The sequence below is a fragment of the Silene latifolia genome, chromosome Y (genome assembly GCF_048544455.1).
Source record: "Silene latifolia isolate original U9 population chromosome Y, ASM4854445v1, whole genome shotgun sequence".
NCBI lineage: Eukaryota > Viridiplantae > Streptophyta > Magnoliopsida > Caryophyllales > Caryophyllaceae > Silene > Silene latifolia.
Window position 1 is genome coordinate 115,947,516 of NC_133538.1, and position 14,220 is coordinate 115,961,735.

The 14,220-nt window shown below is 41.0% G+C and overlaps 1 protein-coding gene across 1 annotated transcript; it reads right to left on the minus strand.

The window, feature by feature from the left end:
* Positions 1-1,148: 1,148 nt before the first annotated feature.
* On the minus strand, positions 1,149-7,716 carry LOC141628776 (uncharacterized). Its single transcript, XM_074441869.1, has 3 exons — positions 7,302-7,716; positions 1,509-1,756; positions 1,149-1,430 (listed from the first exon to the last, which is right to left on the minus strand). Exons 1-3 carry the CDS (start codon positions 7,714-7,716, stop codon positions 1,149-1,151), a joined length of 945 nt encoding a protein of 314 aa, XP_074297970.1.
* Positions 7,717-14,220: the final 6,504 nt, after the last annotated feature.

Here is a 14,220-nt window from a genome sequence, read left to right on the forward strand (position 1 = left end):
TTAGCTGTCTGTCGTTTTTCTTTTTTCTTAATGTTGTTATTGGTGTACTACTGCAGGTTTAAAGCAGCCAGTTCCCTCAAGAGATCAGATCGTGATTAGCCATTTTTTTTCTCTTCCTGTTGCAACTCGTTCTTACCCTGGTGTACTTTCTTCCCCTATTGGTGCATCTGCCTCCAAACCTCTTGACATTAGTGAAGGAGAGCAAGAGGAGGAAGAAGAGAGAGAAGAACAGGAGGAAGAAGAGGAAAAGGAAGAAGAAGAAGAAGAAGAAGAAGTTGGTACCTCCACCAGTCAGCAAGAACCCCCAGCTGCCGAATTCCAGATGTCGTCTGGTAAGGCTCTGTTTTTTATACGTTTTTGTTCTTACTATATGGTCATTTGGGTATATATTCCTACTATGTTCATGTACTAGGGAATACTCCTGTTTCCTCTCTCTCCCTGCTGGATAGAAAGAGGAAACAAGTTGCTTCTGCCTCCTCCGGTCCTTCTCCCAGGAAGAGGACATTGCTCCCTGCCGAAATGGAGCCGGTTGACACGCCTGACCTTATTGAGATTGCTCCTCTGGCTGCAGTGGCTCCTAGGCCTCCTCTGTGCAACACCTCCACCGTAATCCGCCTTCCCAAGGGGTATGGCTCCAGTGGGCTGCCCCTCTAGCCTCAAATGGAACAACTCCTGCTCCCTGCTGCTGTCCATTCCCTGGGAAATACCCCTCTTCCTACAGTACTAGATGAAGCTCCTAGACGCGCCCTGTAGGTACTTTTTTAATTCCCTTTATGCTTCATTGGTCTATTTTGTTCGTGATACTGACTGTTCTTCTTGCAGGTCTTGCAGGACGGCCTGTTCCTACGCAGGGAGGTTGCTACCTTGATGAGGGAGGTGAACAACCTCAACGTCAACTTGGGGAAGGTGGAGGCAGATCTGGCGCTGGCTAGGAGGGAGAAGGTGGCGACCCAAAAGAAGCTGGCTGAGGAGATGGCGGCTGCCCAGAAGCAGCTGGATGCTAAGAGGAGGGTGGTAGAGAGCCGTATAGAAGAGACTCACAAGGAGGTGGAGCTGTTGAAGCATCTACTTTTGGTCTCTACATTGGTTTCCGCATGGGAAACAAAGATCAAATGCATCAAGGAGTTTGAGACGGGTGAACACTCCAACTAGGACCTTGCTGAGGAGGAACGGCTGTTTAATGCTGCATATCCAATCAAGCCGGACTTCAGCCTCATCAACAACTTGCTGGGTGGTGATGAAGGAGAGACCAGTGCTAGGACTGAACAACCAGCTTCATTTTGATCTCCCCGTATCTCATGTATCCCCCAGGGTGTAGGGAACTTCAGGCTCTGATGGTACGTTAATGGTACTGCTTTCATTTCATGGATCCAAGGCCTGCCAAGTATCACGTTATAAGTTGACGGACCATTAATGACCAAGTACCGTACCTGTTTGTTCATACCCCCTGCAAAGGTAGGTACCACTATTTCTCCGAGGGACTATTTGGTTTCTCCGCTGAAACCTACCAAGGGTACTGCCTTCTTCACCAGGTCTTTCTCGCTGAACCCCATGTTCTTCAAGGTTTCCAGAATTATCAGATTCACAGAGCTTCCTTTATCTACCAATATCTTATTAATAAGGCAATGCCCTATAGAAAGGGTAATGATCAAGGCGTCATGGTGGTGTTCTACCTCATCAGGTACGTCTGCCTCGTCGAATGAGATTGCTGGTAGATCCTGTCTACTGACCCTGAAGGAGAACTCTGGTTTATCCCCTTTAGTCGCGGTTGCATTGTAACACCCCCATTTATTCAGGACCTTTAGCTAGACATTCCCAAATAAATAAGACTGTTACCATCTCGGTTTCCCGAGGTAGTGAATAACAAAGTCCAACTCACCAAAGTACTTTAAATTAAAACTTAGCGATTACATGTTCATTACAACTTAACCAACTAAGACTTAATATAAAATAATTACAAACTCGCAGCGGAAATAAATAAAGTGATTAAATATTCTATGCGGTCTAGACTTCTAGGTAGATTGGCCAAGTCCTCACGCATTCCCATAAGCTCCCAAGTCACCTAATATTTAGTACCTATCAAATCTGCTCCCCATTATGGTTCACCACAGGTGTTCACGAATACACTGTCAACCACGAGGTTGAGTAGGAATAGCTAAACAACAACAATAAATGAATACAAGACAATATCAAATGCAAATGCAATGCATGCTCATGATCAGTCCTCCGACACTCCCGTTCATCCCGCCAATCCCTGGCCAGGGTAATCTCAATAACATCCTAGAGACAAGTCCTGCAGAACCAGCCTGGGGAAACCAATGCAAGTGCTCATGATATGATTTCCAAACAATATATTTACCATCCCAGACCCGAGTCTGAGGAAACCAAATCAATATAAGCATCTCAGTCAGGAGCTGAGGTAGTCAATAATCAAATCATCTCAGTCACGAGCTGAGGTAGTCATTAAACAATATATCTTAATGCAACCAACCAACAATCATTTATCATCCATCACAATTCCAAATAATTCAACGAATAGAATTAGATAATACCATTCAAGTAAACATTAAAGTGATTGAGTAGCTATCCTACCTGTATAGCAAAGCGGCTCAACAAAATCCAAATAGCAAAGCACATGAATCCAAGCAACAAAACCCGTCTCACAAAAGTGTCACCAATTAACCTTAAGATGAAAAAAGATGAACAAGCTCCTTATCTCTCTAGTCTCCTTCTCTCTATATATGGATATTTTATGTTTTGTGAAAGTGAATAAAACTTGTGGTTTGCTATTGTATATATATAGTAGTAAGATAGTATCGTTTTAGGAAAGTTTATAAGTTGTAAGATATAATAATAATATAATAAAATATTTATGGCAGGTAAAAGAAAGAAAGAAATAATAATCATAATAATAATGGGATATAATATTATATTATTATGAATATTATAGTAAGGTGCGAAATTATGAAACTAATTAGCACGTAACATCACTCAGCGAGTTCAGCTTTACGCACTGATTTTCAAACAGCTGTCATTTCTTCGTTACTGATCAGAATAAAGCTTGTGATCATGCAATGTAAAGCTAAGACAATAAGCTTTCACCTCCAATTTGAATCACTCTCATATAAGATTTAAAACTCAAGATATTCCTGTTTCAAATTGCCCCTAAAACAAGTGATCATATCTCCATAGTTGGCACAATTGTGCAAGCTTCCTATTAACCTTTCATAGTCTACCTTGTACTTTAGACACACACACAAAGGTCATATAACCATAAAATATGAGGGGTATTACAATCTTCCCTCCTTAAAATGAACTTCGTCCTCGAAGTTCGCACATACTATCAACCACTCAAAACCCATTCCACCTAGACCCTGCATGCTAATCAAAATGTTTATCACTGCTAACTCACATTATGACGCCATTTACACATATTACCCAACATATATACCATTAAATTCAATAGTATTACATTTTACCTCACTTAAAAATAACTTCGTCCCGAAGTTCCACCTCTATCTTAACACCGCTATAATTCCAAATATTAACAGGCTACGTGGTCTTATCCAATTCTCTCCCCCAGATACTCACACGCTATGTGGTGTACCACCAACATTTACAACTACTAAATCCTTAAGTCCACTCTAATGCTACAACAGATCAGATCACGCTTACCAACATTTCTTAAGACAACAAAATAACAAATAAAAAGAAGTGATACGAACGAAATATGACATCCTACCCTACTTAAAATTAAGGTTACGTCCGCGTAACCTCAAACACTACACAACACTCACCAAGATCCTCCAGACTTCTTTCCATGACTATCAACTTATTTATATTTACAAAATATTTGTCCTAACATTCCACTCATCCTTCTGCCAACAAGAGTCCATAACAATTTCTTGTGTAATAAATATCAATCTTTCAAATTATAACAGTATTATCTTATCAATCTCAATACACCATATGCATAAATCATACTCATTGTCAACAATCCTTAAGTTCGCATCAATCCTTATTCATCTTACTCATATTAAAATTACTTAACAACCCAAATCATTACTCTTACTATTTAATCCTCATGGCTTGGCTATTTTATCTTTGATGCTTAACTGAATCCAACAATTCATAACAATAGTTTTTCTCCGAAACATGTTTCAGTTATTTGCTTCCTTATCAAACACATTATTTAAATTCACGTACTCTAATTCTCAATTTACCATTGTTTTGTGTGGATTTTGCGCAAGGCGAAATCAGGTCAGGGTGATGTTGTGCAGGGTTAACTAGCTCTAATTAGATTTCTGGTCAGGTTAACAGGGTACGACTTAAGCTGTAAATAAGATAATAGAAATAACAAGACAAACAATTTTGTATGTGGAAAACCCTTAAATGGGAAAAAACCACGGGCACCAAGCCAGGAGAGGATTTCACTATATGATTTGAGAGAATATTCTAATGATAACAATAATGCTTGTAATTCTAAGTAATACGTGTTCTTCTTCTTGTGTACGAATGATGTCCCACTTCAGATCTCTGAAGTGTTCTTTATATAGCTTCCCATCTTGAATGGCTGCATGATCAAGCATTGAAGGCTGAATATTCTCCATAATTGCTGGTAATAATTGCCAAATATATCCTTCTTGATTACCGTAATTACTGCATAATCTTTACACTTAATGCTGCGCATTTATTTCCTTTAATACACGCGGATTTGGTCAAATATTGTCCTGATATTTAGACCGTTGTCCTCTCCATGGCCTGGCGCCTAACTTCATGTGCCCTGAGAGCCTGACAGTCAGGTTTAGATGAAATGCTAATCAGGGTGGTCTGCGGATTTCCAGGCCTAACAATTGCCTCTTATCTCCTTATTGGTAGTGCCAGGACGAAAAAATGAGGAGATAACTTCAATTTTGATAAGATCACCCAACGGTTAATTTTCCCTGATCAGTTTCCTGTAACGGCTCTTTTTACTGCAACTGCTGACGCGTGGATATTTACGGCAACTTGCCATAATGATTTTGCGGCTGAAACCCTAATCTTCTTTGCTATAAATACTTGGGTGCTTCATTAATTTGAACTCATCAACATAATTTCTTCGTCTTCTTTTTCTTACCTTTCTTTTTCTTCAGTTATCTTAATTCTTAACTTCCCAAATCTCTAATCAATCTTCCATAATTCTTCAAACTATGGCTGCAAAGAAAAAATCTACCAGGGCAGCGGTTCCTACAACTCCTCCTCCTCAAAATCCTGAGGAAGTTTCCTCTCAAACTTTGCCTGCCTCTTCTGCTGCTCCTTCTCCCACAGTAAATAAAACGAGTGAGATCCTCCATTGGAGATGATCTCAATATCTCATGGTGCTTTTCAATTTAAGCCGACGAAGGCTTTAAATGAAGTTCAGTCTCCTGCAAACCGTTTGAAGCCTGAATTCGAAAAAATTTTGAAGGATAAGGGAATCATCCCTGCTGACGCTGAAGTCTGGATCCCTGAGGATTCTCCCATCAAGGCTGACTGGGCTTGTCCTGGTTGGTTCTGTATCCGTGATTGGGCTTTTAGGGCAGGCTGTAAGCTTCCTTTCTCTCCTCTTATGGTTGAGGTTATTAAGGAAAATAGTGTCCCTTCATATCAATTAATGCCGATGGTGTGGAAAGTTGTATGTTCTATTGAGAATCTCTGTAAAAAACACAATGTCTCTTTTTCTCTTGATGATTTGAAGACCTGTTATGCTATTAAAACAAACAGTCCTGGCCACATAATTTTTAAGGTCAGGTCGTCAACTACTCCCCTTCTGAGCAATTTAGACAGTGGCCATGATAAGGCTGGGCTGCTGGCTATATGTTTGTCAGGACCAATTCTGTGGGTCCTGACCTGGCGTATTTGAATCATGAGGCCTGTGTGGCTGGTGAGTCCTTTGATTTCTTTCTTTAACCTACATGTTTTTCTTGTTAGTGAAAAAATGAAATGAAAATAATAAGTCATACCTCTTATGTGTGCAGTTGATGACTCAAGTTCATTCAAACCGAGTACCCTACTCCCAATGTCTCTGCTTTCCTTGCTATTCCTCCTTTGGAGAGGTCCTGGCCTCTTTGTTGTGGGGTTGGTCACCTTCCTCGCTGTTTGAAGGCTGACGGTGCTCCTAGGGCTGCTAAAGCGTCAGGGGCTGCTGGTGCCAGCACTTCAGGCAGTAAGTCTTTTTTTATCTTTCCTTTCTTTCTACCTGGACTTCCTGATAATACTTGGTTTATATTGCTGATATAGCATTTCGTGTTGCAGCTACTAGGTCGTCTATTCGTCTTGCCAGGTTTGGTATAGCTGACCTCTCAGCCAGGCTGGCTAAGATTAAGGAGGAAGGTCCTCAGGGGAGCGGGGATACTGAACCTGTGTTTGACTTGACTGAGCAACGATCGATCTTTGCCAAGGTCACTACCGCACTGTTGTCCCCTGTTGGAACAAGTTCAAATGACCCAAAAAGGAAAATTGAAGATGTTGATATTTCTGCCCCGGTTAGGGAGGTGAGAGCCAGGGTGGAAAATATGGAGGCTGCTAGGGTGAAGATCAGGGACTATGTGGCTTCTAAATCGAATGTCATGCTCACCCTTGACCCTGTTGAGACTGCTACTCAGGCAGTTGCTTCAGTGGATAATAGCAATGCACATGAATCCAAGTAACAAAACCCGTATAGCAAAGCGGCTCAACAAAATCCAAATAGCAATGCACATGAATCCAAGTAACAAAACCCGTCTCACAAAAGCGTCACCAATTAACCTTAAGATGAAAAAAGATGAACAAGCTCCTTATCTCTCTATATATATATATTTTATGTTTTGTGAAAGTGAATAAAACTTGTGGTTTGCTATTGTATATATAGTAGTAAGATAGTATCGTTTTAGGAAAGTTTATAAGTTGTAAGATATAATAATATTATAATAAAATATTTATGGCAGGTAAAATAAATAAATAAATAATAATCATAATAATAATGGGATATAATATTATATTATTATGAATATTATAGTAAGGTGCGAAATTATGAAACTAATTAGCGCGTAACATCAGTCAGCGAGTTCAGCTTTACACACTGAGTTTCAAACAACTGTCATTTCTTCGTTACTGATCAGAATAAAGCTTGTGACCATGCGTTGGAAACCTAAGACAATACGATTTCACCTCCAATTTGAACCACTCTCATATATGTTGTAAAACTCTAAATATTACCGTTTCAAATTAGCTCTAAAACAAGTGATCATATTTTCATAATTGGCACATTTGTGCAAGCTTCCTATTAACCTTTCATAGTCTACCTTGTACTTTAGACACACACACAAAGGCCATATCTCCGACCCCCCTGTGATGACGTTCACTACCTTTGAGTAAGGTGGAGGTGGGGATGGTTGGCCTGGTCAACAGTATTGACTTTTCCATATTTCGCCCCTTGGGGAGCAGGTTATCCAAGCATCCAGCACTGTAGAGGTGCTTCACTACCTTTTGTAGTACTACACAATCTTCTGTATTGCGGTCAATATCGTTGTGGTATTCACACGTTTTGCTGGCATCTCTTCTGTTGTTCACCCTGGGAATAGGCTTCTTGGGCCACCTGGCCCTCTGCCTTAGCTCCCTGATTGCCTTCATTACCCCAGCAAGTCTAGTGGTGAACCCATACTCGCTGAGCTTAGGTGGAGCCTCGGTGCTCTCTGTTTCTTTAGAGACTTTGTTCATTGTGTTCTTGGTGTAGGGTTTGGCTCTTTCATCCTTTCTCTCTGTTGTGATTTTTCTGCTGGACGACTCTATTCCTTACAGGTCCCTTCTATCCTCATCCTCCTCTAGGCAATAAGTACCCTCTGCCATTTTCTTGACTTCCTCAAAGGTGGCACATGGATGCTTGGTGAGATCCTTGTACAAATTAGAGTCACGATGCAGTCCCCTTCTGAAGGCGTTGACTGTCGTTGTAGGGTTGCACCTAGGGATAGATATTTTTTCCACATTGAATCTGGCAAGATAATCCCTGGTGGACTCCTCAACCCTCTGGACGATCCGGTATAGATCACTGGATAATTTTTCTGGCTGCGACTGCTTGCGAATTGTTGATTGAAAACATTCACTAACCCTGCAAAGCTGGAAATGGACTTGTTGGGAAGGTTAATGAACCACTGGAGTGCGGCTCCTGACAAGGTGGAACCGAATCCTTTGCACATACATGCCTCCTTTTCAGGCCCTGTTGCTGCAACCACCATCATTTTCTGTTTGTACTGGTTGATGTGCTCCAGCGGATCCTCTGTTCCATCAGACAACGTCATTGTTGGTGTTGTGAACCCCTTTGGTATGCTGACAAGGGAAATGTTGTCCACGAAGGGGGAATCCGCATAGCACTCCGGGGTTGCTACCTCCATGGGACGTGGTAACCTTGGAACCTTGGTGAGTAAGGACATGATATCCTGCAACTGTTGTTCTACATCGCTTCCTACCCCCATACCCTAGTTGTGGGATACTGAGTAGATCCCATATGGATTTGGTGTTCCTCCTAGCATGTAAGGAGGTACCATGTAGCTTCCAGGTAATGGTGTAGAGTTCACGATAGGCATGAACTGACTGTCTGGAGTATATGGCATATAGGAGCACATCCCGGGATATGAGTTTCCTTCTGACTGTTCCCCTGGATTGATCCCTGGTACCACTGGCGTACTACTGGTTGTTGATATGGCATCTGGAGTCAGTGCTCCTAATCCCACAGGATTGAGTACCATAGGGTATGTTTGCGGCATCCTTGGTGGTGGTGGGACCCCTGGTGGTTGGATCGTACCCTGGGTGGCCACCGTTCCTGCTGGATACACTTGCTCGGGTGGTGTGGTTACCCCTGGTGGCAGCATATCCATATCGAGCCTGGTTACTAGATTTTGCGGCATCAGCCTCCCTGAGTACTCCATGGCATTCCCCTAGTTGATTGTTAACCTTACCATCTACTGGGGCGTTCCCAGGAGTGACACTGCATCTATCTTCTCCTGCAAGGACTGGTTGTCCCTTTGTAACCCTATCACCGCCTGCTGCAAGGATGTTATCCCTTGGAGCAACTGCTGTACCGGATCCGGTTGTGATGCTCCTAGGAGACGGGCTCCTATCAGGTGACCTGGTGATCCTGGGCGCTGCGGACACCCATCCTTATTAGGCTTTGGCACAGGATTAGATCTGTGATTTTTGGGGAGTAAGGAGGCTTTGCTGATACTTGGGGCAGAGCTTGGCCTGCAGTCACTCTGGTGGTAGGGACCGCCGTTGTTGGAACACCGAAGGTTGCTGGCGTCGCCTCTACTACTGGAGTTTGCGCTGATGTACTCATCGGATCTGATACGTTCTGATTGGAACCTGACATAACCAACTATAGAGATGTTAGGATATTTCGAAAAAAGGTATTTTAACCAAGATTTAACCACAATGCCCTATGGTGGGCGCCAAATGATTTTTTTAAGATTTTACCGACTAAAGATTTGGGAGTCAATGTGACTATTCCAATTAACATTCGATATTAAAGACTTAAGTAGATCGGTAGTAAGAACATAGCGAGAAGGAAAATAAACAACTAGTACGAAACAGAAACAAACGATAACAAAGAGAGATAAACGACACAAGCGAAATGGTGACGCGGGAAACCCAAAATGTGGGAAAAACCGCGGGGTGAATGATATCCCACCAATGATCCACTAGTAGTAATAATATTTGAGGGTGAACCTAGCTGGAATGATCAGGAGGTACAACAGTGATCTCCAAATGACTAAGTACAAATGATACGAACGATGTACAAATTTCTAAGTGTGTTAATGATATTAATTGTTGCAGGTGATGAATGATATTTCTTCAAGTGGAGTCAATGATGAATGCCCTTGAATCTGATGTTCGTTGCTCTTTTATAGCCCTCCTTTGAATTGTCACACATGCTCCCTACATATGCTTAACCATACGCTCCACTTCCTATGAAATAGGAAGTGGTTGCTGACTTTTTCAAAGCTTTTTCTGACCACTTCAACGTTCCTGCTGGCTGCTTGTTACTTAATTTAAACGTGGCCTTTGTATCACTTAAATGTCTAGGTTTATCCCCCGTTGTTCTTCCTTGCGTCTAGCAGCCTGCTGCCTTGTTATTGATTCGTTTGCCTTTATTATATCCAATTGCGAGTTGCCACGTCATGATGAGAATGAGAGGGTTTTTATACCCATAGCGACATGATTGGCATAGATCCAAGTGTAATTACACACCGGTTAAATTTAGACCCCAACATTCCTCCAGTCCAACAGAAAAGGCGGAAATTTGCTCCTGAAAGGAACGAGGTGATAAACCAGGAGGTAGACAACCTCCTGGCAGCAGGCATGATCAGGGAAGTTAACTACCCAGAATGGCTCTCGAATTTTGTGGTTGTACCCAAGAAGAACAACAAGTGGAGAGTATGTGTCGATTTCACAGATCTTAACAAAGCTTGCCCAAAAGACCCGTTCCCCCTACTGCACATTAACTCCATGGTGGACGCTATACCAGGGCATGAGCTGCTTACCTTCCTTGACGCCCGGAGTGAGTACAACCAGATAAAAACAGACTGTAAGGATCAGGAGAAAATAGCCTTCAGATCTGACAGAGGCTTGTACTACTACAATGTGATGCCCTTTGGTGTAAAAAATGTTGGTACCATCTATCAGCGCCTGGTGAACAGAATGTTTAAGGAGTAGATAGGGAGAACAATGGAAGTCTACATTGACGATATGGTAGTCATATCCGAGAAGGCAGAACAACATATCTCCCACCTGGAGAATACCTTCTCGATCCTCAGAAAATACCATATGAAGCTGAACCCCTTGAAATGCAATTTTGGAGTCTCCTCTGGGAAATTCCTGGGGTACTTGATGACGCAAAGAGGGATAGAGGCCAACACAGACCAAATCAAAGCAGTACTTCAATTAGAATCTCCTCAGAAGCCAAAGGACGTACAGAGGCTCTGAACCGGTGCGATGTCGTCGGGTCACATCCAATCAAACACATTTATAATACTCAACATACAACTAGTTAGCGGTAAGTCGAGGTCGATCCATAGGACGGTGTGCTTTGAGTTCTAAGTCTATCTATCTCGATCTATGCTAGTGTCACAATTGGTGGGGTTTGTAGTTGTGTCTAGACTAATGCAAACAATAAGGTAAAACAAGCAATAAAAGGAAGGATGTAAACAAATGATTAAAAATGCTAGGATATCATGGGGTCATAGGGGATTCATGGTTTTGATCATACAAACATGTTTACAATTATATGCAAGCAATTAGTGTTGTGGAGAAACCAAGTTGGTTTATGTCTTACGGTTCATAGGAAGAGTTGGGTCCCGGAGCCGAATCGATTAGATTGTACAACACCTACAAGTCGACTTACTTTCCTCCTATTCAACTTCTATGCATGCTCTAACAAGACTTGAGTTGGTTTATATCTTACAAGTCAAGTTGAGTAGATAAGAGATGGTTGTAAATGAAAGGATTCATAGGCTTAGCATTTCATCAAACATAACATGTGCATAAAGTTGACATCACAACAAGCAAGCAATTTAAACATGAAAACATATTAGATTAAGCATGAATCAATCCCATGTTGGTTTCCCTTAATTACCCACTAATCCTAGCTAAGAGACTACTCACTCATTATCATGGGAAACATGTCATTAATGGTGTCAATCATCACAACAAGTATAAACATGATAATTGAATGAAGAAATGAACAATAAAGATTAAAGAGTAAAGGAATTATACCAACTTAAGATGATCCAATTAATAAAGCAAAGAATAATAGAAGAACTTGATGATTGATGGAAGGTTGTCAATCTCCCAATAATAACCCAATAATCTTCAATTACCCAATAATAAACTTGAATAAAAAACTTGAACAATAATTATGGAAAGATTAATGTGTAATTTGTGGAAAGATTGAAGAGTAATCTATTCTAATCTACTCCTAATCTAATCTAAAGAAGGATTGAATTAACCTAATGAAAACTTGATAAAAAGGATCCCCTTCTAATCTAATAAAACTTCCTGGTTTGATTATTACAAATGGGGTATATATAGTAAGGATTCATTAGGTTAACTTAGGCTAAATTAGTAATTACATTTTTTAGATTGGAGCAGGGAGAAGCCGGTATTTTTCGAAGGAAGGGCTTCTTTCTTTGAAGCTTGAAGAAGACGAAATTGCTGTGAAGGAATCTGGGCGGATTGTTGTCGGGACGGGCGGATTGTAGAATGGGAAGATGGGTGGATTTGGGAGAACACGCACATCTTCTGTGGTTTGGGGACGGCCGGATTCTAGAGAATCCGCACGGGTTGGAGGGCTATCTCGTTTTCTCTTCTATTCTTCCCTTTCCTTCATTTCGACTTTATTCTTGTGGGATTGGCCTTTAGTTCTCGCTTCCTCTTCATACTAGTCCATCAAATATCGTCAAATAGCTTCCGAATACGCACGAAAAACGGGAATTTCCGCCTTACTATCTTCTTTCCTACAAAACATATGAAATGCGATAGAAAAGCAAATAGGAAGGTTTTGACAGATAAAATGGTCATATAATGTTATAATAGTATGCAAAATAGGCTCAATTAGGGGACTAAATGTGCGTAAATAATGGTCACATCAAATATCCCCAAACCGAACCTTTACTCGTCCCGAGTAAAGAGGTGACTAAAACTAGACCTTTTTTTAAACTATCCTACTAATATAGCCGATATGAGACAATTAGCGGGTCTCACTCCGCCCCTTCAACTCACAACAAGACAACCATGAGGTAGGATGCCTTCTTGCAAGGCAAGGTGGGGCTTGCCAAAATGGCGACACATCCAAACATTAAGCACACAAAATCAAATAATGGATGCATCTACAAAAGAAATAGCCACTTCCTCATCAAGTGGCGGAGGCAACCAAAAGAGAACAAATTTAAGAGCATGTAATCCTTCACAAATACTAGTTCAACAAATTACTAAGGCTAAGAGGATGGCACTAAATCACCTCCAAATGGTGTTAAACTAGACTACTTTCGTCCTCAATTTCCAAATGCTTTCGTCAAGAGCGATCGGATGGTGGTGGAATGATGATCCCTATGATGCTAGTAGCATATGACATGAAAAGTCTCGAATTGTCTACAAAAGTAAAGGTCATGGATCGTCTCAAGCTCGACAAAATGGTTTGACAAAAGGCTTTTTGGGAATGAAATGCTCAAATCTTTATAAACAAGGGTGGATATGACTAGTATTCAAAATTGTCCTCATTTAACTTTCACATTTCAAAAATTTAAGATGGGATTTGTCCCTTCCGGGCTAGTGTCCTTTGCTTTCGCCAATCGCTTATTAGGCAACCGGTTAACCTCTAGACAATAGCTTTTCGGGGTGATAGTCACTCTATCTCTGGGCGGCCGAATTCACAACCGTGTGGGGGCCCAATTCAATGGATCCCGCTCCAAAGCACATCGTAGTGGTACGCCTCCATCAAAACAACTAAATTTCTCAACATTTCAACATTTCATAACATTTGAGGTTTCCATAGCAATAAATTACTACCACATGACAAAATTTTCGAAATGAGCACTTCGAATTTATTGATAGAAAAGTATTTTTGGATTGCCTTACCACAAGGTCAATCAAGGTCACCTAGACAAGTTAACCAAGTCCACATCGCATCACGGGGTTGGATAGGTGACTCACATGCAAACCCTTGACTAGGCTTTGGGTCATGGGTCAAAAGACACTAGTATGACACTATCTAGGGTGTTTTACAACCATTCTAGTAGACAAAGTCTTAAGTTGAAAAAGTATTTGTAATGGCTTAGTTGCTCTTGTCAAAGTTCTCAATTAGGCATTTTTCAAAAAAAAAATTATCTAAATGCAACTATATGCCATGATGAAACTAATATATATACATCCTAATGCAAGTGATTCTACCAACTAAAATGACATATAAACTAAATGCAAGTCCTAAGTTCACATTGTTATACCGCATCAATCAAAACAAGGCCACATAGTCATTAACATAAAGAGGAAAAAGGAGATTGGAAAGATCATACCATGCGGTCTTCAATATCTTCATGTCTCGGATGTGGCGTAGTCAATCAATGTGAACAAGGACAGAACAAACACAATATATACAACAATATATACAATATATATATATATAACTACACTACAAAAGGAATAAACATGTATTTGGGTTTTTCAATTTTCAAATTT